Source organism: Xiphophorus hellerii, chromosome 1, assembly GCF_003331165.1.
Source record: "Xiphophorus hellerii strain 12219 chromosome 1, Xiphophorus_hellerii-4.1, whole genome shotgun sequence".
NCBI classification, from domain to species: Eukaryota; Metazoa; Chordata; class Actinopteri; order Cyprinodontiformes; family Poeciliidae; genus Xiphophorus; species Xiphophorus hellerii.
In genome coordinates this window covers 5,877,897-5,903,169 of record NC_045672.1, presented here as the reverse complement: position 1 = coordinate 5,903,169, position 25,273 = coordinate 5,877,897, and the positions used below count along the sequence as shown (strand labels likewise).

At 39.2% G+C, this 25,273-nt stretch overlaps 4 protein-coding genes and 1 long non-coding RNA gene across 9 annotated transcripts in view; 2 read left to right on the top strand and 3 right to left on the bottom strand.

The window, feature by feature from the left end:
* Positions 1-25,273, bottom strand: part of LOC116721371 (tumor necrosis factor receptor superfamily member 14-like) — a 1,133,408-nt gene that overhangs the window by 1,105,116 nt on the left and 3,019 nt on the right. The gene's annotated exons all lie outside the window — the stretch shown is intronic.
* LOC116721484 (rho-related GTP-binding protein RhoA-C) lies at positions 1,392-10,599 on the top strand. The gene is made up of 5 exons (XM_032565245.1): positions 1,392-1,483; positions 3,169-3,324; positions 7,074-7,194; positions 7,272-7,402; positions 8,764-10,599. Exons 2-5 carry the CDS (start codon positions 3,169-3,171, stop codon positions 8,935-8,937), a joined length of 582 nt encoding a protein of 193 aa, XP_032421136.1. The 5' UTR covers positions 1,392-1,483; the 3' UTR covers positions 8,938-10,599.
* Positions 12,515-16,861, bottom strand: tpk2 (thiamin pyrophosphokinase 2). The gene is made up of 8 exons (XM_032565033.1): positions 16,732-16,861; positions 16,421-16,662; positions 15,329-15,392; positions 15,122-15,252; positions 14,524-14,642; positions 13,324-13,456; positions 13,157-13,253; positions 12,515-13,076 (listed from the first exon to the last, which is right to left on the bottom strand). The coding sequence occupies exons 1-8, from the start codon at positions 16,820-16,822 to the stop codon at positions 13,030-13,032; spliced, it is 924 nt and encodes a 307-aa protein (XP_032420924.1). The 5' UTR covers positions 16,823-16,861; the 3' UTR covers positions 12,515-13,029.
* Positions 21,333-23,578, top strand: LOC116721549 (uncharacterized). Its single transcript, XR_004339624.1, has 2 exons — positions 21,333-22,687; positions 22,976-23,578. It is a non-coding gene; the product is annotated as an uncharacterized LOC116721549 (long non-coding RNA).
* The window catches only part of LOC116721181 (tumor necrosis factor receptor superfamily member 5-like), a 59,935-nt gene continuing 58,059 nt past the window's right edge, over positions 23,398-25,273 (bottom strand). For 3 of the 5 annotated variants that reach the window (XM_032564744.1, XM_032564751.1, XM_032564794.1), the window contains exons 14-15: positions 23,971-24,016; positions 23,398-23,727 (exon numbers count right to left, since the gene is read on the bottom strand). In XM_032564744.1, the coding sequence (XP_032420635.1) occupies positions 23,612-23,727; positions 23,971-24,016 (162 nt within the window). In that variant the 3' untranslated portion in view covers positions 23,398-23,611. Of the gene's footprint in view, positions 23,728-23,970; positions 24,017-24,108; positions 24,141-24,225; positions 24,399-24,483; positions 24,572-24,720; positions 24,877-25,273 lie in introns of all 5 variants that reach the window. The other 2 variants (XM_032564761.1, XM_032564771.1) reach the window with 1 other exon arrangement.

The window sequence follows — 25,273 nt, the reverse complement described above, 5'->3', positions numbered from 1 at the left end:
AAGCTACAGCTCACAATGAAACCCTGCAGATGACGACGGCATTCAGCCAAAGAAAATCCACTACGATATGCCTTTCTGTAACTCTCCCATTTTCTCTGCGACTCTGTTGCAACCTGCTGATGACACTTTGTGACATTCTGAGCTCAGAGGCCACTTCCGTCTGAGAACATCCTGTCTGCAGCCTCTCAACGTTGAGCTGCTGTTAATCAGTTGTTGGGTGTTGCCTTTGTCTCGTTGTGTCAAAATGCGAACAGCATGATGGGGACTGTCTCAACACCAATTCTGATTGAACCAGGAAATTCATGGGCGATTCACAGATCAAACACTCGTGACTTTTGTTGTTAACCTCCTTGTTTAAGAACAAGTTGTGCAAAAAAAAGTACTGACACACTAAACAGTTGGACATGTGCAATAAAAAAAGTGTAGAGAGAGTAACTTTAAATTCACTTTTAGAGGTTATTGTGCATTTTAGGTTCATCCCAAAATTTCCCCCAAAAGCCAAATAACTAACATTTTGTACATATAATACATAATCATAATACATAACAATATAAATATAATGTAATAATGTAAGAATTGTTCTGTTAGGGACAAAATTATTCTGGTAAACGGACCTGGGTGGTGCACAGAAGGGGAAATGGGTGTACTACAACAGTTCTCGTGGTTTTCAGTTCAACTTAAATAACCATGGCACTTTTCATCTTTATAATAGTCTGAACGAAGGATTGAGGAAGCTAAATAAAAAAGTGGCCAGTGTGTAAATGTCCTAAAGATTTCACTTTGAGCTTTTGTACTGCGAGTCGATCCTAAAAGCAACTTCACATGGGGCCCACACAAGTCTGAGGTTCATCAAATTTTACTTGAACTTGTAAAGTAAAATTAACACGTGGCACTTCCATGAGATTAATGGAAAGCTGTTCATGTATCAATGGGTTGGATTTCTTATCAGGGGACTAGGAATCAGCCAAGAGAGCCACACAAAAAAAACTCCAAAATCTAAATTAAATCTTGGTGAGGTTCAGTTGAAATTGATTTTTATTGTTCACAGTCAAGCTGCGTTTACATTCAGAACAGTCAGGCTGGAATAAATCGCTAAATTCAACCAAGTTTGTGCAAATTTTTTTTTGGAATCCCAATACAATTAAAATAAAAACAGTGATTTACCAACTCAGTACAGCAACTTTAATACTTTTTGTTGTTCTCAAACAGTAAAAAAAAACAAACAAAAAAAAAACTCCTGTATTAGTAGGCAGGTGGAAATACTGGCGAGTGAAAAACAGAATAGGATAAAGTAAAACAAAATAAAGTTTTGTTAGCTTACGGAAAACTTGATGATCAGAATCCGTGTCTCTGATTGGTCAGTCTACCTGTCAGTCCAGATTTCTCTCTGTCCCATTGGGTGGAAGACTCAATTGTAGGCAGGGAATGTGATTACGCATCACCGGGGCGGGACTATTGTGTCTAACAGGGAAACTACAGAAAGGCAAGTATCTCTCCTAAAACCATCGAACTTCTCATCATTTATTGACCAGAACCACTCTTTACTCGGGCGCTCCGTACACCAGAACAGCAGCTAGACTCGGACGCGTTGAAACGAGTTTGTTTCCGCTTCAGGAAAAGGCCGGCTCCTGCCGAACAACTGCCCAAAGTTAACAGGCTAACAGTTAGCTTCTTGTGATTGCCTGACACTTCCGTAAAGAACACAGAAATAGTCCTGAACGTCACAGTCCGCATTCAGGTCGGATTGAACTTTTTTATTTAAAAAATCCCAGCTGTCTTTCACTATAGAGACAAAGACGTCCGCATTTTCTGTTGCGCCAAATGACTTCACCGGTTCAAAACATGTTTCGGTGTCCATGTAAGACAAAACAGCTCAGCTCGTTCCGGAAAACATCTTGTGTGTTTTCATGTAGAGAGAAACTAACACTGAACTGAGCCCGTTTTAAGTTAAGAAAAATGTTTTCAGATTTTTAGAAATGTGTTCAGAACCATCATCATGATTTACTTTGGAAGAAAAAAAAATAAAAATAGTATATATATATATATATATTTTATCGTTGGTTACATGTAGTTGCAATTCTACTGTTCAAATAATAATAGTTGGACAACATGAGTACAAACAATATGACCTTAAATGAAGATTTCTAATTGATTTCTCCGACTTCAAAATCACATCTGTGCAAAAGTCTCCATCTCAATTTCTGTAATAATATGTTGTTAACAAGAATGGGGGGGGGGGGGGGGGGAAACCCCCAATAACGACTGACATCCTGGCTGTGCACAATATTGTGAAGATTCCAAACTACAACCACAATAGCAAAAATAAAAAGCAATTTTTTTAGTCACCGATCAATCAATCAATCAATCAAATTTTTGCACATTTCAGCAGCAAGGCATTTCAAAGTGCTTTACATCATATCAAACACAGAAACACAAAGCAACATAGAATCAACAATCCAAACACGACATTAAGTCAAGTTCTATCAATAAATTTGTAATTGATTACGTTTCAAATACAATTCCAAACAGGTGGGTTTTTAGTCGAGTTTGCATCCATAAAAGGTTTACCTGTTACACTCCTACTGTGTTATATGGAACAAAATACCTATTGCTATTTTTGTTCCCACTCACGCTCACAATCACACGGTTTAAAACGATGCAGACAGCATTTTAATGGGCTTCTGGCACAAGGCTCCGTACACCTCTTTCACTGGATTTCGAGCAGGGACTCCGCCGTCCTTCACGGATTTTTGTGCAATTCTATGGAACCTGTTAGTGTCTGGAATTTACAGGGTTTGTGTTCAACTGACCGATCAGTCAGGTGGAGCACAAACAGTAGCTCCAGACATGTTCAAATATTTTAGACACACTGCTGACATCTGCAAATGATAATCCAAATGAGTGGGAGCTGAAAATTATATTTCAGTGAGCAGAATTATTGATGAAGATTTGAAGAATAAATAAACATCTGACTGCTTATATACTAGATATGTAACAACAAGAGAGAATTTCTGTACACTTTATGTTAAGACAAAATGATTTGCTAGTGATAGTTTACTGATTCATTTTCTATATTTGTAATACGCACAATCTGTCTTGTACATTTCCACTTTGCTGTAAACCATTCTGAGCTTGGTAATCTCAGTCATGTTAGTCTTGTCTTCCCAGATGGCTGCGATCAGAAAGAAACTGGTGATAGTGGGTGATGGAGCCTGTGGGAAGACATGTCTGCTCATAGTGTTCAGCAAAGATCAGTTCCCTGAGGTCTACGTTCCCACCGTGTTTGAGAACTACGTGGCAGACATCGAGGTGGATGGTAAACAGGTGAGCTGACGATTTGATAAAGTGTGACGGTGCTCATATATTTTCAATTTAAAAAATACTCGACTTATTCCAAAGAGAAATGAAATGTTGTTATTGCTCATAACATGCACAGGGAGGGTTTTGTAGTGGTTTGTCCTTTCTTGTAGACGACTTCATCGTTGCATCTAGTCTGTTGTCCAGGTTAACACTCAACACAAATTTATGCTTCAACACAAAGCATAAATACCTTCATTATTTTCAGCACCTTCATTATGTGGGATATCAGGACAACAGGTCCATAGTCATCGAGGACCAATGGGTGTCCCGATCGTTGGATCTGTCTGGACTTGCATCCAGCCGATCCTCCTTGTTTTTGAAGCCTGTGATCTTCTTCGTCCCTGACCACACATCTGTGATATCATTTTGTTGGACCTGGTTCTTCCTGTACGCCTCTTTACTGGCTCTAATCTTGCGTGAAACTTGAGCATGCGCCTCAATAATTCCCCGTTTCCCTCCCTGAAGGCTCTTCTTTTTTTCCTGGTTAGCAGTTTGGTTACACAGCCAGCCATGTCTTTGATGTCCTGTCCATGTGGTTGGCTCCATGCATCCCCATATATAACATCAGAACAACCCGCCATGGCTGCTTCTTCAGCTTCCTGTGGCCGTCTTCTCACTGCATCACGTCTTCATTACAGATTCTGAACAAGGGGTTTATATTCTGAGCAGGCATCAAGATTGTGAGCGAATTTGCCAAGAAGAGGTCTTGTTTTGGGGATGCATGAATCCACGACATTTGCATAAAACCAATCCAACATTTTGATTTCTCTAGAGCAGCTAGCAAACCGTTGAACCATTGGAAGTGTAGCAGAGAGTGAGACCTGGTTTAAATCATCAGCTTTTGCCACAAACACATTGAGATGTTTTGTACAAGCTTGAAATCATGTAAGCTGATGACATCACATGAAGTGTTGGTGACAGCTGATGGTGGAGTGTTAGTAGTTGCCAGAGTAACATGGGTAAACTCGCTTAGCAAGTAATATGGGTGAAACCTTACTAATTAAAGCTTAATATCTGGGCCGCAGAGACGACTCTTCACAGGATCTTGTCCTGGATTATACAATCTGTGGTCTCTGCTAATTCACCTCCTTTGCTTTTGCCACTCCTCTTTAAATCTCTGCCTCTATGGTCAGAGAACTGTTGGAGTCTGGGATATGATCCTATAGCTGTGACTCAGTGAAACGTATAATACCGCATATCCAGCGTGCTGGCTGGATCCTTGTTAGCGACTGGAGTTCATCCAATTTGTTTGCCAAAGATCCTACATTCCCTATTTTAATGGATGGAAGAGATGGTTTGAACTTCCTCTGTCTATCCATCATCTGCCCGTTTGGCAACTTGTCTGATTTGGGGTTGCATTTGAGGTATTGCTTGAAATGTCTATCAGCTGCTTCCAGTTGTAAAACACCTCGTTGCAATGGCTACACATCACAAATGTCATAACAGTAAAAAAAATTTTTTAAAAATCTGCAAAATCTGTCCAGCGGCACAAGTGTCCAACACGAGAGGGAGTCGTCGTTTCAGCCAGAAAAGGAAGAATTTGATTTTAAACTAGAAATATCGGAGCGAAAGTAACTGAGTTACTCCAACATGCTCAGTGAGAGCGCTTGAACAATTAAGCTTCAGCTCCAGCCCAGAAAGCAAAACGTGAGTGAATCAACGTTGAAACGTTAATTAGAAATGTTGAAGCCTGACACTGGAACAACATGAAAGTGGTCGGTGACTTGCATGTTGAATCGACGTTAGTGTTTCAACCATGACTGTCACTATATCAATGTTGATTCAACCATCATCTGAATGTGGATCTACTGTACATTTGTGTTGCTTTTATATTAAATCAAAGTTAAGGAGTCAATAATGATTCATGTACGTTTTTTGGTGTGATAGGTCTACATCATAACATACGATTAAAAGTTCCTTCACTGGTGTTAAATGCACCATTTTGTTGGCAGGCGACGGGTATTATGTCATTCAAAATGATCTTACATGACCATATTTCCAAAAATGTGTGTACACAAACTTAAAAAATGACAATATGGCATTAATATTACTTTTTTTTTTGTACCCTCTTTTGTGGGCTCTAGTGTCCCTTATATGAAAGTAGGCTGACAGAAAAGGGGGAAGGAGAGGGGGGAAGACATGCGGCAAATATCGTCGGGTCTGGGAGTCGAACCCTCGACGGCCGCGTCGAGGACTGAAGGCCTCCAAATATGGGTCGCTCTATCCCCTACGCCACGCCCTAATATTACATTTTGTTTAAGAAAACAGGCATAGACATATTTGACTCCTTTTTGACTGTCGGAACAACAGTCTATTGTCTATGGAAGAACAGCATTCATGAGGTTAAGCTTTGTACTGTATGAACCAGGGACACAGAACCAGTTCTGGTAACCCAAGTTTTACTCTGGTTGGCGTCACTTTGGTTCCTTGATGGCTTCCTCCAGTTCTGGCATGTAATGAAGCCACTTCACTTATAAGTGAAACTGTCAGGAAGCAGGAGCTGAAAAACACAAAAGTAAGAGTGTGAAAGACGCTGGTCAGAAAGATGATAAAAAACATTTGAAAAGTTTTGGAAAACATTGAAATATTAAATAGTGTACTGGTTATAAGTCTGAGAACAAACATACAAAGCGTACAGTTCCCTTTGTACATTCACAGTTAGATTAATAAGGACACTCTAATGACTATTCATGAACATGTATCTTTCTGTTAGTTGACATATATAATCACATTTACCTATCAAGCTGCAGCATAGAGTAGCATTTATGATGCTGCACTCGTATTAAACTGAGGCCATCAATATTTAAAGTAAAAAGCTGTTTATCAGAAGACCTAAAGATGAAACTCAGGGAGGATCAGGGCTGATTTTAACACACCAGAGACAGAAAAATAGTGCAAAAGGTGATTTGTATTGTAGTTGGAAAAATGATTTACAATTTATGCAGGATAAACGTCCATCAAACAACTGGTTCAATCCTCCGTTAATCACAAACGTTTCCAAACAAGTTGATGATTAAATTCATTCAGAAATATCCACATGCTGATAAAGTTTCCACACGGGTAGTAATGGCCCAGTTGAGTTTAACCAGTAGCCAATCCAAGAATCAACAGACTCAATCAGTCGTTAGCAGGTTTAGATCAGTGTTTCACCTGCCTTCCATGTTTTAGGTGTTTCCTCTTTGCCACACAGCTGGATTGAATCTGTGGGTGACTAACGGCCTTCTGCAGTTCTGGCTGCAGAGGAGGTCATGCAATAGAGGCACATGTAATAAAAAAAAATGAAAAAACAAGTTATTCCAAATGATTTAAATCCCACCTTCAGCAGCCAGCCCTAAACTTCTTTGTCCACCACATGCTCTCCCAGACCAAACAGTAGACCCCGCCCTACTTTTAAAAACTCAAGTCCCATGAAATCTTGCATGCTCAGCAGGCAATTAATCTGCGTCAGACTCAGGTAATTGACATATCGCTCAGATCAGACGAAACACTGGAAGGTCATGCTGAAGATATGGAGGATCTCTGTTCTCTGATCGCAAGGTGTACATAATACCCAGGTCCCAGACAGTAAGAATGATTTAAAAGGGCCTAAAGAAGCATACTTCTTGATTTAAATAACCAATGTCTGCCTTTGAACCCAAGGCTTGGGCTAGTTTTTTGTGAAATGTACGACAAAGCTTTATGAAGACAGCTGTGTGTTTGTTGTCTTGTCGCAGGTGGAGCTGGCTCTGTGGGACACTGCGGGTCAGGAGGATTACGACCGTCTCAGACCTCTCTCGTATCCAGACACAGACGTCATTCTCATGTGCTTCTCCATCGACAGCCCCGACAGCTTAGGTATGACTTCTTACTCGTTTGTTTCCTGGATTTCTCCGCTCCCAAGTAAATCGCAGTTCTCCTTGCTCCTCACGTAGAGAATATTCCCGAGAAATGGACTCCGGAGGTGAAGCATTTCTGTCCCAATGTGCCCATAATCCTGGTGGGAAATAAAAAAGACCTGCGAAACGATGACCACACCCGCAGAGAGCTGGCCAAGATGAAACAGGTCGGTGAAGCTTTCAGTTCATAAAGCTTCTGCTTGAACAAATTTCAAATATGTTCTACTCAATGGGAACGGTTCAAACGTCACATTTCCATTCAATCGAAGCACGGCAACAAATACATTTCACACCATGTGTCATGGATTATTGAAGTCATTTCATACAAAAGAGAAAATGCCACATGAACAGAGAAGAGCAAAATTGTGTCACTACACACACACACACACACCCACACACACACACACACACACAGTGCAGAGTTGAAGTGTGGAGTCAAGTTTCTTAGAGCTACACTATGTGCTTGCCTGGTGTAGAGTTCGCCACTGGAAAGTAGGGAGAAACGGGACAAAAGTCTAAAAATCGTAGCTCCACAACTCTCCGAATCAGATGAACAGTATTTAAAATGTATGTTTTTTAATGGCTTAAAGCAGGGGTGTCAAACTCCAGTCCTCGAGGGCCGCAGACCTGCAATTTTTAGATGTGCCACAGGTACAAAACACTGGAATGAAATGGCTTAATGACCTCCTCCTTGTTTAGATCAGTTCTCCAGAGTCCTGCTAATGACCTAATTATTCTATTCAGGTGTGGTGCAGCAGAGGCACATCTAGAAGTTCCAGGGCAGCGGCCCTCCAGGACTGGAGTTTGACACCTGTGGCTTAAAGCATGTTGAGCTGCCTGCCTCTAAAGAAATTAAAGATGGACTCCAAAGAATTATGGTGTTTAATAAACAAACATGGCTCTAAGTGTGTGTTCACACCAGTCGTGTTTAGTCCACCTTAAAGTCTAGAAAGTTTGGTTCATTTGGGGGAGGTGTGAATGAACAATTGACCTCTAATGAGAACCAACAGAGCCAACGCTGGTCAAATGCATATGCAAGTGGATCGAAGACCACTCCAAAATTAGGAAGCTAACTACAGGAAGTGAGGGGCATTCTGGGTAAATGCAACCAAAACAAACGCCTTGTGCTAGCGGGAGAAACGGCTCGTGGTATTTTACCCAAGGCAAAAAAAGGAAACCTCCAACTGCTAAAATCTGACGCCACTCAATTTCTCTTAATGTTTCATGACGGTAGAAGTTGCGCTCAATGTTTGCTTTCTTCAGAGGTTTTCATGTTGTTTCCTTCAGTGGTTCTCGGTGCAGCAGGGGTGCAAAAGGCTTTTCAAAGGGGCTGTTTCGCTTGACACGATGCAGTGTGAAAGTGAACCGCACTAGCTGAACATGAAACACATTTGCAATTAACAGGTGTGAAAACACCCTAAAAATGGTTTCTGGTAACTGTTGACTGCAGCATACCAAGTAACTTGTTACTCTTTTTGCTTTGACTGAATCCAGTTTTATTTTTCTTCTTCGTGTTTTATCCAATCAGGAACCGGTGAAGACGGAGGAGGGCAGGGACATGTCAAACCGGATCAATGCCTCTGGTTACCTGGAGTGCTCAGCCAAGACAAAAGACGGCGTGAGGGATGTTTTTGAGATGGCCACCAGAGCGGCGCTGCAGGCCAAGAAAAGAGGCAGGAAGAGTGGCTGCGCTCTGCTATAGAGAATCCATTACAGAGTCCATGGTGGGAAGGGAAAGGCCGAGCAGACCTCCTGGGTCTGCTTTGTCACCAGAGCAGGCAGACTTAATTTGCTCTAACTCAGATGAGTCAAAAACATGCCGATGTCAGCCAAAGGGAAAAATTAACCAAGATTTAAAAAAAAAAAAGAAGAAAAAAGAAAGGGATAATTATGAACGTAAGGCTACATGTTTAGCTATAAATTCACCGTAAACATAAAAGACGATATAAAAGAATACAGAGAAGGGAACATCTCAGATTGTTTCTGATTTTGTTTGGCTAACAGGTTTTTTTTGTTTTGTTTTTTTTTGACAGAAAGTATCTCATTATGACATAAAGCATCTATAAAGTAGGTCACCATAATACTCCCACCTGTTCTGAATGGGTTCATTTCGTATTCTCCAGGTTTCTTTACTTGTGCCTGAATTTCTGTTTTATAAAACTGTATTTGCTGGCTTGCGTTTGGGCTTCAACACATAACCATGTTAATTCAGTTAGCTGAAAGATCTCGGCTACACAGTCAGAAAATTATGTTTTTATTCCTGTAGACAGCAGAGTATTAAATTATCTTTTTTTTTTGTTTTGTTTTGTTCGAGGCCTGTGTAAACACACAGCTCTGTTAGTTCAACTGTTTTTACGAAATGTCGTGTTTAGTGCAGAATCACATTCAGCTAGAATTTACAGATTGGCCCCTAGACATCATGCAAGCCTGTATTTCTCAAAGTCAATCATAAACCCCCAAATTCTCCAAATGAAAGTCACACACATTTATGTAACTTTTAGTTATTACTGAGATATTTCTATGTGTATATTTTCTGGAAAAGGAGAAATAATTCTAGATAAATATATCAAAACTAGTAAGCACATACTCTGTGTGTAGTGACAGCTTTTGAATACTCCTCCGCCTCTTTTTCTGTATTTAAAGACGTCTAAAAATGGCAAATATCATCTAACTCGTGTATTAACCCGTTTATTTTGCTTGAGGACTAAATCGAATGGAATATTAAAAGTGCGAGGAGCAGTTTTTAAGATGGGCTGGAGAGGCAGATCTCTCCGTGCTCTCTGGTCTCCTGCCACGTTGTCTCGGTACTTTCGGTAAAATCTGTCTCCACAGTCAGCCGTCACGCTCTGCAGAAGCCGGGCTGTTTTTTGTCAGAGCGCTAAGTTGTTGCCTTTGTAGGTTTTTCCTTTGCAACAGAACGACTTCTGCTTCGACAAACCCGGAAACGTACAAACAAACTAACAAAAAGGCCCGTCTGCGTTTCTCAGGATCGTGTTGCGCTGATGTGACTCCTGCTGTTCAGTGACAGATTCTGCTGAATTTGCTGATCCTCATCTACTTTGTCGTTCTCCCATGATTTAAAATGGACCTTTTTAATTTCAGCTTAACGTGTTTCCTGCCTGCAAGCTAACTTGCCTCCTCTTGGGCTTTCTGTTACTTTATGTGATATTCTACTGGCTTACCTTGTACTTTGCACAAATATTACACATTAGGTCAGTGTTGTGTACACTCTGGAAACCTTCTGAAATGCACACAGCTCCTGAGGGATTTGTAAGACAGTTGTTCATTTATACACAAAACCTTTCTTGAAACTTCTGCAGATTTTAATGTATTTTAAAGGAAATAAAGTCAACAGAGAAAGGCGCTGCGGTTCGTTCTCGTGTGATTTGTCAACAAGATGATTTTAAGTGAAGTGTTTCACAGTCAAAGACATTCATGTTTTCTAAAACAATAACAGAGCTCCCTCATAAAAACGGATCAAGATGTGGGAAAGCAGCTGAAGCGGTCTAGTTATTACCAGTTCCTGTTTTCCAGTGATTTAAGTGGAGCCCACATTATTCGTTTACGTCCAAACATGACAAACTGGCAAAAAAAAAAACAAAGAGCTGAAAAGATGTACAAATGTGAGGTCAAATATTTGTTCTGTGAATATTTTCCACCCATTTGTCTCTGTGCCATACAGAATATCCATGTTTAGAGGAGGCAACAGGTTTGATCCAGTTTTGAAGTAGTAGAGAATGAAAGTGGCGTGGGTGCCTCTACGGTGTCAAAATTGTAAGGAAATACTTTAAATCTATGTGATATTGGTAAATATCGGTTATCAGCCCCAATTTTCATGTTTGTGCATCCGTATTTAATAGGCTATCAAACAATTGAGAAGCAGCTCACTGCAATACAAAGTTTCCTTCATAAAACTTGCCAAGGCTAGTGATGGGGCCACTGGGGCCTGATGGGGCCTCAGTTCACCAGCAGGCTGCCATGTTTCTGTATTGTATACTTACTGGAAGACCTCGTAGATTATACTTATCACACATCTATAGGCTCTTAAAAGCGACACACCAAAAATACAAGTAAAATACAACATTTTTACTACCATCAGTAGATTCTGTTAAATCCCAACTAAGTAATCATCCAGTGGTCTAAATGTAATGCTGGTCACATTTATAGCTGAACTCGGCAGCTGCTTACGGTCCTCCAGATCTTCAGGGCACCTGTAAATGCTAAACATTTTAACATCTAATAGATCTAGAATTTAGCAATTGTTTATTGAGAGTTACAGTGTTGTTAAATTTGACTTCATGGTTTCAGAATAGACTAATTAAAATATTTTAAGATTTTAAGGAGCTAGCAATGTGAGGTGATTATGGACGGATCCTGTGCTACGAGGCTCTTTACACTGAAATTTCCCACACTCCTGGAAGGCCTCGGAGGACCAAAACGGACTTTTTGGCCCTAAGGTGAGGAACCGCTTTGGGTGGCTGCCCAAGTCGCCCGTATCAGAAATCGCCACGGTCTTCAGATGAATCTTCCTTCCACTATTTTAGTTTATATAGTAACTATTTATATAATAGCTTATTTATATACTGTTTATATAATAACTATCTAGTTATTATAGTTTACTGCCAAGAATTATTATTCCAACAATCCCTGCCGAGGTGAAGGTGAGCCAACAGTTTATGTTTATGTCACTTCACTTATGTTGCTTTTATTAATATCTGATATTCACAAACCAATCTCTCATTTAAGGTCAATCAATGCTAATGGTGTGTCCACATACATCTGCCAAAAATAAGCAACAAATCAATCATTTCTGTAAATGCTTGTTTAGTTTGATTAATCTTTAAAGAGATTCTAGGTGCCTTTTAATATTATTGAAAAGCTGCCATTTTGACAAATGCAGAAAACATTTGACAAAAATCCTGCCTGGCAGTTACAGCCATTTTCCCTGTCTGAGCATAATGATTAATATGCTTTGAAGGGCAATTAATAGTCCATTTAATTTATTTTTATTATTGGGTTTGTTTATTTTGGATATTTAAAATGTCTTCCAGTTCCAGTGTTTTATGTTCTTTTAAAACTAAAGTTTATTGATCTTTGATAGGGTGCGCTTGCATTATTTATCCATTATTCATTCTGAAAATGGTCTCAAAATGACAGTATTTATCGCAATCATTTCTAAAACAATTAGTCGTCCAACAAAATCAGTTATTGTGACAGGCCTGTCTTCTGGAAACATTTCATCATCAATCTCCAGTGTTAAAAACAGAACAAGACACAAATTGAGAAAAAGAAAATCTGGCTTTTAAACAGCTGGAACCAAAAAAACAACAAACAAACAAACAGGAGGTCATTTCATTCAGATAATGTTAAACATTTATGATTTACAGTAACTTAAGAAGGCTGTGTTCAAAGAAGGACGAGTCATTTCAGAGGTGAGGAGCGCTTTAAGAGATGATGAGAAGAAAAGGCAGAGGAGGAGAAAGGAGAGCTGGGTGAAGTCTGGTCGATCGTCCTCAGGTCAGGTTCTGCACCTCGGCATTCCACCTTTAATTCCTCATCGTACAGATTTGGAAGAATCCCTAAATAATGAGCAAAATCCCAACTTCAGGGCTTTGACCCATTATATAAACATCTCTGAGATGTTCCAAGAGTTGAGGTAGACCGGATCCGTCCCAGTTCTGACGCCCAGTCTGCTGTTATCAAGTGACCAACTCCCCCAAATGCTCGGCTCCGAGTTACCGGACTCCAAGATGGCCTCTGCATTTACGGAAGACGTGATAACTGCATTTTGGGTCTACAGTGTTTGATGGAGTCCCGTTACAAATTCCTGATAGTACGGTTCTGAAAAGAGAAGCGTCGTCATGTGTCAAATACGTGGCTGATTTTATTTATCGCAGCGGCGGCCGTTAACAGCCACAAACCTGTGTCCGGCTCGATGAGCGAGTGTCGAATGAGAAAGTCCAGGATGACCATGGCAGAGTTGGGCTTGAAGTCGTCAGTGGCCAGCAGTTCCTTCACCTGAAACAAGACAAAGTGAGCTGAAGAGGCTCTGGGAACTCTGGGAACGCTGGTCAATTAAAGACCTGACCTCCTCTATGGGCAGCAGGTAGAAATCCTGAACTTCTCCATCTCCTATGCAGGGCACAAAGTCCAGGGGAAGTTCTAAATCGAAGACAAACTGGCTCTCTGGGAAAACCCCCTCTTCATCCTCGTAGGTGTAGCTGCCGCAGGCATTCCAGTAAGTAGAGGAGGAGATTTTAAATGTCTGGGGACCTTCATGAAAGAAATCTACTTGGATGAATAAAAAAGGGAGAAATCCTGGCAGGAATACAGGATGTGTTTCTCAATGCTATGTTGTTATCAAATTGACCATCAGTAGTTTTATCGAGTCAATAAATTCAGCTCTATTCAGGATTTGAACATGTAAACAGGCAAACATGTATTCCTCTCAGAAAGCTCCGGGCAAGACACCAGGTTGCTTACAGCACATTGGTGTGTTTTTGTGAGTATGAATGGGACTGTAGCGTAAAGCACTTTGAGTGGTCAGTGTAACAGGAAACTAGGGCTACACTGACTGCAGTCTTCTAGCCAATCACCAATCTTTAAAAAAGCCTCACCTGCCAATTTGTATTTTGGCCAATGCAGATTGTTTTGTCGTAAAAGTCACTAAATATAGTGACTGAGTTGGCAAAAATAGGGTCACTGTAGTTTATTCACTCATGTCCAGGTGTGACCTGATGTGACCTCTGTCAGTCAGGCCCTCTCACTGCCGAGCAGAAGGGACAGCGGCTGATCTTCAGAACTTTGCAGAAGCGAATAACATCAGTTTTTTTTGTTTTGGCCAAACATCAATCATCCAAAATTAAGGTGATCTGAACCCATTTATCAGTTTTTCTTCAGACGAAAGGTTTTAAAACTACGGAAGAGGATTAGGGCCACCGAAGAAAAAAAAAAGAATTCTGAGATTAAACTCAGAATTCTCACTTTAAAGTCAGAATTCTTTTTTTTTTTTTTTTTTGGTGGCCCTAATCCTCTTCCGTATAAAACCCTTTTTGTCTGGATGTGTGCAAATTAGAAAACTCAAAAGCGACAAACAGGAAAAGTCAAAAGTCAGTGAATTCTTCCAGGACTCTTCTCTAGTTTTTATTGGGGAAATCAGTCAAAGGGATGATGGCATGAACTCATAACTCCTCCAGTTTACTGCCAATAATCAGTAATGATCCAACATGTAGACACAGCTACTCCTTTAAAAAGATTTTTCTGGGATTATTTGGAGAATAAAACTCACCTTACGGTCGATACTGGCGACGCCTTCGCAGCGATGTCTGCTGGGATACAAGCTTCCTCCTCACACTCTTTGATCAGAGTGTGTTTGATTCCAACATCAGCAGCCAGACCACCAGCCGCCTGGGGAAAGATAGGAAGAGACTACTCAGTAGAGACAGAGTGCTCAAACTTTAGAGGAAAACTGATTTTCAGATTCTAAAGTCTCTTTACCCATATGTAAGCTCTTAGTCAGTAACTGAAATATTTCCGTTGAGAGTCTGTGGCTGGTTACAATTATTTTCCAGTAGTTGGTACAGAAATGTTGAGTTTAGGTTGCGATAAAAGAAATTTCCCAAATTTGATCTACTTATTTTTTCCAAGACAAAAGAATCAAGACCATAACTGTCACTATTATAAATCATTTCATTTTCAAACTTTGGGTCTGGATTTAGCGTTAGGACTTAGTGATTATTCTTTAATATTACTTAAATATCGACAAAAGCTTGGATCCAGCCATATTACCTTTACTGCATAGATATCCGACTTGTACATCAACATCGGTTAAAAAAGTGTTTTTTTCCAGTTCACAGTATTGATTGCTGTTTAAGTTCTGCACCCACCATGTTGTCCAGCCGTCCAGGATACGTCTGCTTGGTGACGGACCGTCGGGCTAGCCACATGCTAATCTCCCCGCTGCCGTTCACAGTGTATCCATTAATATGAACTCCGTACCTTTTAACACCAAAAATACCTGCAGAACAAGAGCGCAGTCAGGTCAGGCAGCAGCAGCAGCAGCAGGGTCCAGACCTCGGTGTGCTGAAACGTACTTGTGGCGGCTCTTTCCATCCACATCAGAGGCACGTCACAGAATCTCTGTTTCACACTGTACCTCTGAAAAATAACACTGCTTTAGATTTGATTGTGTTGTTAGGTGAATGGGACTAAGACTTTTCTGTTTAAGGTCAGATAGGATGAGCCAGTGTGTTTGATAAACGCCAAGATAATAAGATGAGTTTGTGTCCTAAAAATAAACGTGTGTGAAAATATGTGCATCAACCCCAGGACTAAAGCAAAAAAAAAAAAACAACAACAACCAGAAAGCATTGCTTATTTATTTAAGTTTTTTTTTTAATGTTTGCATTTTTTTAGACTTTATAGTTGGTGTTCAGGTATTAATCTTACAGTCTTTCAATAATACATAATTATCAATTGATATTTTCAAATTTCCTGTCAACTTTAAACATTTTTTAACTGAAAAACACGACGGGACGAGTGACTGCCCTGGCACCCCAAACACCGGGCTTAGCAAGTTTTACACCCAGCAACAAAGACTCTCCATTTTGGAGATGTGACCTTTTTTGGTTAACCTTAAATTTAAGTATTTGGCCATGGAAGCTTGCAAGCCTGAGAATACCACCCATTTGGGGCTGGCTGTATCATATCGTGGGGCTGTTTTGTTGCAGGAAGAAATGGAGCACAGGTGGCATCCAGCAAACCATCAGAACCAAAACGTTTGACCAAAGTCATTCAGTTTAAAAAGCAATTCTACTAAATACAGACGAAGTATATGCAGACGTACCTATTTAAAGATAGCTTTAAAAAAATATCTCACCTTATTTTAATAATATGCAAATAGAAATTGTATGGGCAATTCTATCTGACCTAAAACGAGAAAAGTTTACTCTGATTTAACATTTAACCATGTGGGGGAAAAAATAGGTTACATGCCTACGTAGATTTCTGGTTTCAAATGGACATTTGGGTTTTTCATATTTTAGACGGGTGAAAGTCGTCACAGATCACATCTATTATCATTCCACATGTAGTTGGAACTAAGATTTATTCCAGTTTAATGTAGTCATATTGGTGATTATAAAATCCTCACGTGCTACTAATAATCAGGGTGTGTGAAGTCTGACCTCATCCCTCCATCCTCTGAGGCAGGTCAGAGAGCTCTCCTGCCTGAGGGCCCCTAAAACATCGTTCACCGCCTCTGACCTCTTCTCGTAGCAGTCGAGGCTGGGATAAAGGGAAACAGCGCCCCTCTGTGGCGGAAGGAACACATCCGCGTGTGGAGTGAGCAGAGAGACGACATGGGGAGGAATCCAGCCAACCTGGGCTCCGTCTATCTCAAACCTGAAGCAGCTGGACCGACTGGAACCTGCGAACACAGCTCTTTAAAGACGGCCCCGTGTCGAAGAAGTGAATGTGTGGCGCTTCACTCGAATACCTGCTGAATAAAAGTTGTTCATTCGCCGAAGAAGCTGCAGTATTCTTTGGGACCAGGCGCTGGAAGCCATATTAGACACAAACGTCAACATGTGTTACGTCAACAGTCAGCTGTGCAGTGCGCATGTGCAGATGTGTGAGAAGTATACGTCTTCTTCTTCTTCTTCTTATTGCGATTGGGAAGCAATGTATCAAATGGATTGCATTACCGCCATCTAGTGGAGTGAATTGTGGACCGGGATGCTACGTATACATTACCCAATAATAATAATAATAATAATAATAATAATAATAATAATAATAATAATAATAATAATTCTATACCCTTCCTATCAATTTCGTTTTCTTAAGGTATTTCAGCAAAGAACAAAAATACTCAGAAGTAGAAATTTTGTCCAAAATATCCTGCATATTTAACTGTATATTATTGTCTTGTAGTTACATATTCCCTTCTCTTCTCTCAACTGAATATTTGGAACAGAATAAGACATCTTTTACTGTCTCTTCTTGAAAACAAAAATCACATTCTCCTGTTGGATGTTTTCCCATTTTAAATAAAGCACTATTTTACCCTGTGTGACCAAAACATAATCTGGATATTATGGTTTCCTCCTTTCCTTTTCGCCCTGTTCTCTTCATTACACCAACTTTTCCTTGAATACTGTAAAGCCGCCTGCCAGTTTTATCTTCTTCCCTCTGTTTCTGCCATCTTTCCTCAACCTTTTGTTTAATAATTGATTTGATTTATTCTTTACTGAATGGTACCAACATATCAATATAACTATCTGTTTTTTGTAGCTTGTTTTGCATATTTGTCTGCCAACTCATTTCCTTTTATTCCTACATGTCATAATATCCATGTAAAAATAACTAATATACCCATCGCCTGAATTCTATAAATTAATAACTGAATCTCTAATAAAAGGTGTGGTCTACTAATAGAATGATTATTTTTAAATGAATATAATGATGAACTTGAATCAGAACATATTATACTTCTTAGTGAACAAACTTCCTCTATCCATCCTACTCAGTCCATCCTAAAGCCAAAATGATTCCCATCATCTCTCCTGTATAAACTTAATCTCCATCAGTAATTCTTTTACATTTTTAATAATAAATTCTGCAACAATGAATGACACCCTATTATTAATATTTGAGTTTTTTGAAGCATCTGTATAAACTTGGACGTATCCATAGTACTTATTGTCTAAATATGATTGTGCTGAATATGAATCTGAAAGGTTTAATTTTTCCCTTTTCTCCAGCAAAGTAAAATCAACAACACTGTTAGGAAATAGAGACGGACAAACTGGTGACACAGGAACTGCTTGATATTTACACGAGATAAATCAAAGTCTTTTATATTTTTTTCTATCTCCCAGCCAAAAGAATTTAAATAATTTTTTCCCTTTTCCCAACTAGGTTTTAAAATTTCTTGACATGGATGATTTCCATTATGGCCCTTTAAATGACACCAATGAGTTGAAGTTAACTGTAACCTTCTGAGTTGAAGTGGCATCTCTCCCATTTCTACCAGTAAATCTGATGTTTTAGTTGTTCTGGCTCCTGTACATAACCTCAAGGGTCGATACTGAATATTATCTAATTTTTTGGAGTAATGTTGCTGATTCTGATCCAAAAGTCATACTGCCATAATCAAATACAGACTGTATTAAATCTGTGTATTTTGTCTTCAATGCTTTTCTCTCAGCACTCCACTCACTCCCCACCAAACACCTCATTACATTTAAAACTCTCTTACATTTATCCACTACTTTGTGAATATGAACTTTCCAACTGAGTTCTTCCTCCAGCCATAAACCCAAAAACTTAAATTTCTTTACCCTTTCTAACTCATGACTATATGTTTTAATACGTTCTTCCTCGTAAAAAATAAAGTCTTTGTTTCGTCTATAGAAATTTTAAATCCCCATTTAAAAGACCAGTCTTCTATATTATTAATTACTTCTTGTATCTTTTTAACAATGAAATAATTTTTTTTACCCCTCTTCCAGATTGCTCCATCATCAGCAAATAAAGAAAACCCCCCTTCCACTCTCCAAATTGTCCAACATATCATTAATCATAATAGGAAAAAACCCCAAAGGACTCACTACACTTCCCTGAGGTGTAACATTTTCAACAAAAACTTTTCTGACAAATGTCCTATTCTTACTTGTATTGATTTATCTTGTAAAAAAATCTTTTATCCAATAAAACACTGATCCACTAATTCCCATTATTTTCAATTTAATTTAAAAAAAACCTTCTTTCCACATCATCAAAGAAAACAGCCACCACACTCTCCTTATTAAGTCTGATGAGAGCAGTGGTGGTTTCTGATATAGGCAACAGCCCAGGGTGGCATTTTGTAGGGGGCAACATAAGCACCCCTTGAGCCCCTGATGTAATTTTAATCCAAGATGGCTGGCAGACACACTTGTTGACCTTTCTTGGGATATCCTGTCAGTCCTTCTGTTTTAGGAGGATCCTAGAAGTAAACACATGCTGATATGCAGGAGTATATGTAACAATATTATTAATTTAGTTTAGAAAATTTTATTTCAAATAGGTAGGAAATTGCGATTCACCATGTGTCCAACACAGTGGACGTGAATCATTGCTGTTTTCCAGATATTATTGTACAAATTTTAGCTTACTGGTATGCTAACCAGAAATGCATGTAAAATGGGGCGATAACATCTCTGCTTCCTTTGGTGCGTCAGGGTTCACTTCTTTCACCTGCCTTGTTTAACTTGTACATGGTTGACCTGTCTAAAGAAATGAACCTCTGTGAAACTGAATGTATGATTGGTGATACTTTGGTCAATCACTTTATGTAACCTGGCTGACCTCTGACCCAGCAGTTATGGTTTACAGCAGTCACTGAAAATCTGCTCTGATTATGAGTTGAGATTTAATGTGCAGTATTACGCTAAGAAAACTGTTGTACTAGTATGTAGGACTAAAGCAGACAAACTACTTTGTTTCCCTGATTTTTTTCTTTCAGGGCAAAAGTTAAATGTTTGTTCCAAAACTAAATATCTGGGTCACTACATCACAAAGCAGCTCTGTGATGATGATGATGATGATGATATTTATTGGCAGTGTCGCATGTTGAGGCACTGATGAGGTAAAAATAAGCCTGTTTAAAGCTTACTGTACATTCTTGTATTTAGCTCCTTTGTGGTGTAAATTTAAAAAGCTAGCATGCAGAAGCTTAAGGTTGCTTATAATGACTCTTTGACAATTCTTCTTAAGAAACCAGGTTCAGCAGTGCAAGTGAAAAGTTATGTAAAGAACACGTCAGAACATTCCAGGCACTTGTGAGAAAGCTGATAAACAAGTTTATGTGTCGTTTGTGCAGCTCATTGAACTGCCTTATTGTAATGTTTTCACATTCCTCTCAGTGCACTAAGATACCAGTCGGCTCTGTGGAAATATTGGTATGCAAGACTTTTATAAGATTTTATTTTATTTTTTCTTGTTTTTTTATATGTTGTGTTGTGTATCATCTCTTTGTGAACCACAAGTCTGTTGAATAAAGCAATCTATCTATCTATCTATAAGTTAGTTTTAATATTTTTTTTTTTGTGCAGATTCAGTTGTAGTTTGTATTAGTACAATTAGATCACAAGTGCAGCAAAGCATAAGGAGCACTATAGAAAAGTCTCTGACTCCTCTGATGATGAGGCAGCAGTGATGAGGAGTGGCTGCCAGAGGACACTAGAGACACAGGAGATGTGGATGATGAAGGAGACGCAGACAGTCAGGATGCTGAAAGTCAAGATGATGATGGACAGGATGCAGAGGAAGGTCAGCATAATGAGGGAGCTGAGGAAAATGTCCACATGGTACCTGCCCAGAGCAATATTCTCAATACTGTTTCCTGCACTCAACCCTGAAAATATGTCTGAAAGTCCAAGACAATGACTTTGATGGAGACTTTCCACCTTTTCTAGGAGAGTAAATGTTTTTTTTGACAATTTCTTCTGCAGCATTCAATTCATTGAGGCATTGAAAGACCCAGGCATCTATGGCACAGGTCAGAAACTCAAGAGTGGAAAACAACTGAAACAAGAAGGCAGAGGGACCTGCTCTGTTGAAACATCACTGTCATACATTGGCTTGACAGGTCAGTTGTCCACATGGCATTGACCTGTGCTGGCCAGTCCCCTGTAGACAAGGCCCAAAGATGGCTGAAGAAAAAACAAAGAAAGATCCGTGTCCAAAGAGCCTACATGGTGGCCCTTTATAACCAACACATGGATGGGTTGGATCTTGTTGACCAGTGTGTGGCCATGTGTCCCCACAGACATAGAAACAAGCGGTGGCACATCAGAGTGTTCTTTCATTTTTTGGATGTGACTGTTGTTAATGCCTGGCGACTCTACCTAATGTCTGTACTGGAAAGGATGAATCTCATCTTCAAATCTTCTGTGACATTTACACTGATAAATTCTGGCTCCCTTCAGCTGTAGGAGGTGGATAGAAAGGGAGACGGCACAATTCCCTGGGGAGATGCAGTGTTACATATCAGACTGTCTGACATGCAGCTCTGTAATCTCACAAACTGAGGTCTGGCTGTCAGACAGTCGATGATCCAGGTGATGAGTGATACGTCTATGTCCATTTTAACCAGCGTCTCGCGTAGTAACCCTGCCTGGATGGTGTTGAAGGCTGATGAAAAGTCAAAGAAAAGGATGAGGACAATGGTGTCAGGTTGTCAGGGGATCAGTAGGCCTTCTGCAGCACATATATAAATGCATCATCCACTGGGGGGCAGGTGTTACGGCAAACTGGAGAGGTTCCTGGACTACATCCACCTGAGTCCTCAGATGTACCAGAACCAGCCTCTTCATAACCTTCATAATGTGAGAGGTCAGAGTTAAAGGTCTATAGTCGTTCAAGTACTTTTGGAACAACCTCCTTTGGTACTGGGACCAAGCACCATATTTTCCATAGTTCTGGTACTTTATGGAGTTTCAGGCTCACATTAAAGAGGTACTGCTGACTCCATTTAACTGACCTGAACATGTCTTTAGGACCTTCGGGCTGATATTGTCGGACCAGGGATTTTCCCAGGGTGAAGTTTCTCCAGCTCCCTTTTCACCTGATCATCAGCAGTAATCATAAAACTGCAGGCAGAGAATTACCTTCACCCAACAGCATTACTAGACTCACTTTACTGAGCTTGGGAATGTTGCGTCGGGCGCTCATGCTGCGTTTAAAGGCGGCTCGGAAAAAACAATGGATTAAACAGAAGTAACGACTGAAAAAAAGTGCCGGGCGGGGAGTTGATTGAGAAGTAGAGGTTTCCCGGCCAAAACGGGAGACTTGACAGAAAACAGAAACAAGATGATCTTATCAAAGACAAAATACTTAAGGAACCCAAAATAATAGTGAAACTCAAATCAAATCAATTCCAAAACGACTCAACAACTCGGGATCCTAACAGTAAATACCTAATGTGACCCATCGTGTGATCCAGTTGGCTGCAACAATGTGCTTTTTTAGTTTAGTTGGTTTTAGTTCCCAGCAGACAGAACTTTTACCACATGAAACAAAGATAGGAAAAACTGTTTTTACTGGACTTCTAGAGACGAACTCGATGTTGACTTGTTGAGAGCAGTTTATAATGAGAGTTGATATTTACATGAAACAAGTTTACACCAAGTTTACAACAACCTCTTAATTAAGGTTGTTGAAATAAACACGTGCAATACATGGGGATTATGACTCTGTTATTTTCTGCTTAATGATGAAGTAACAAAACTCAAATAGACAAATCACCGCAAGTTCAAAGTTTAATGGGTTGGAATTGAGGCGCTCAGCTCGATCAGCTCCTTCTGCTCCGTGTGCAAATAAAAGCCACAGGAACGACACCTGGACAGGTAACCGGCAGAGAGTTCAGCTCAAGTTAAGGCAGGACTCTGGCTGGTTCGCTCCAAAATGTTAACTTCCAGTCAAAAATTACTTTAAACATAAATACAGCAGGGCCGAAAAAAGTTGGTGCTTGACTCTGTTGATGTTGACTGCATAGCAGACTGCACAGTATGGAGGCACCTTTGAGCCTCCATACTGGACATACAATCTGTGTATTTCATCAATAAATACTGTGTTTTTGTTATCAGGTTTATTACATTCAACTCTGCCAGAATCTATAATCACAGACTCAGTGAATCTATAATTCACTAGTAGCCAACAACATGGCTAGTGTGTCATGTTGTTGATTTTTTTAGTTCAGTTTTTATAATGACTACTATATATATACGTATATCTGCTCTTCAAAGAGACATCAAAACAAGTCAGAGCCTGACTATATTATTATTACAGTCAGAAGCAGAAATTTCAACATAGCAACGACTCCAGTTTCAGGTTTTCTTCATTTCTCAGCTGGCATCTAAATTAACTTCTTATCTAAAATTATATAATCTATAGTCTCTACTGAGCAGAACAAATGAACCAATGAATGGATCTGGTAATTCACTTCTTCACCACTTTGCTATGAGTCACTATGGTGAATATGTCATTGTGATAATAAATGCATGATGGTATTTAAAAAAAAACAAACTTATTATGTATAAAGTTATTCATCTGTGCATTTTTATATGCAAAAGAAAAACAATAAAAACTGTAATGCTATTTGTTCAGGTGTTTCTAGGTTTTCAGAAAATCTGAAACATATTAGCAATATTAACATTTTATGTCAGGTTCCTGTGAAGCAGAACATGAATATCAATAAAATGATATTAAAGTTGGTGGATCATCAGGTTTTTTATAAAACTGTACAAATGTCTGAGGTTGGTTTCACATGGAGTAATTCATTTCCTGACGATGGTGGTGGGACTTCGCCCTGCAATTGGCAGGTTGCTGGTTTAATTCCCGCTCCACCGACCTTGGTCATTGTGACCTTCTGCAAGACAGTTCACTCGTCTTGCCTGCTGGTGTTGATCAGAGGACCTGGTGGTGTCAATGTTTGGTAGCATCACTTCTGTTAGAAAAAGTTACCAAACCTATTAGATTTTAATGGAAACATCCAGACAGCTGCTGAACCAGAATCCTTGATATCAGATTTTAGACTATAAAGACGTTTATTTTTCATTCCTTAGAGAAAATAATCAATCTTAGTCTTTCAGAACAATGACCAGGAAAAACTATCTGTCCTATATTATTATTATTATTATAAATAATAATAATACTATTATTATTAAGTAAAGAACAAAGTTGTTCTTACCTTGTGCATTTAAACAAACTTCCTGTTCTTTTCCATCTGCTTGGTCCTTTCATGTAGAAAACGAGACAAATTATTGACTAAACTAAATATTGTTATCAATATCTGTTCACATTACAGTTCAGTTAGAAACCTACTTACCCTTTGGGGTTTTTGTTGTTTTGTAAAAATATCTGTTAAAAATGAAATATTACAATTATTAAAACAGTAAAAAATAAAATGCTGATAATATTTTAACTACAGTTTTTCCCAACTCACTTGGTATTGAAATTTTTTGAGTTTTCCAGAGAACAACAACAATTAATGCTACAACTAAAAAAACAAATAAAACACCGATCACAATTTCTGTGATGTTGGAACTTTTTCCTCCACATTCAGCATCAGTTGAAGCTGTTCCTGCTTTTATCAGCTGAAGGTTTTTGTTTTCACATCTGAAATAACACAAACATGAATCCAGGTAAATCATTTGGTAAAACATTATCCTGTGTTTATGCTGTTTGTAAGAGACCAGCTTACTGTGTGTGAGGCTGACATGACAACATTGTTCCATCAGAAAATGATCCACTGCTGCATTCAGAGCATTCTGTGTCTGTGGAGGCTGTTCCTGGAGAAACACAAATCACTTTAAAGTTAGTCAGAAGATTCTGATCTGATTTTTAGTTCTGATCAACATGTAACTCAGTTTATTCTTTTCAAAAGTCAGAATTCATCTAAAAATAAAAGCATTTATGTGTTGAAGAGAATCAGACCAACCCATCCTGCTGATGTAATGTCCTGGTTCACAGCTCCTGTGTTTCTGTGCTACAGAACAACCTCCTGATTTAAGGTCTGTACAGTAGAATCCCTCCATTGGTTCACAAACTGTGTCTGCAGATCGTACACATTGTTGCTTTACTTTCAGCCCAGCTCCTGTGAACATATTCAGATTACACATGTATGGAGAAAACTAACAGCAACATGGTGAATCTCAAGACATCTTTAAGTCAGACAGTTTGTCCAGCTGAATAATATCTGAATCGTTTACATAATTTACATTTGTGTTCAAAATAACAGCAACATCACTAACCAGATTTAGCACTGATTTTATAGAAATTATATTTCTACATTGTAAGTGAATATGTATCAGATGTAAAGAGACAGAAAACAACAAACCCAACTTTCATAAACTGAAAGTAGAAAAGGAAAAACATGGAGTGAGTGAAGCATTTATTGCTGAAATATAAAAGATTTTAACACACTGCAGATATTTGAACACAACTGTTTGTGCAAATGATTTAATGAAAAAAATAAAAATAGAAAACAAAGT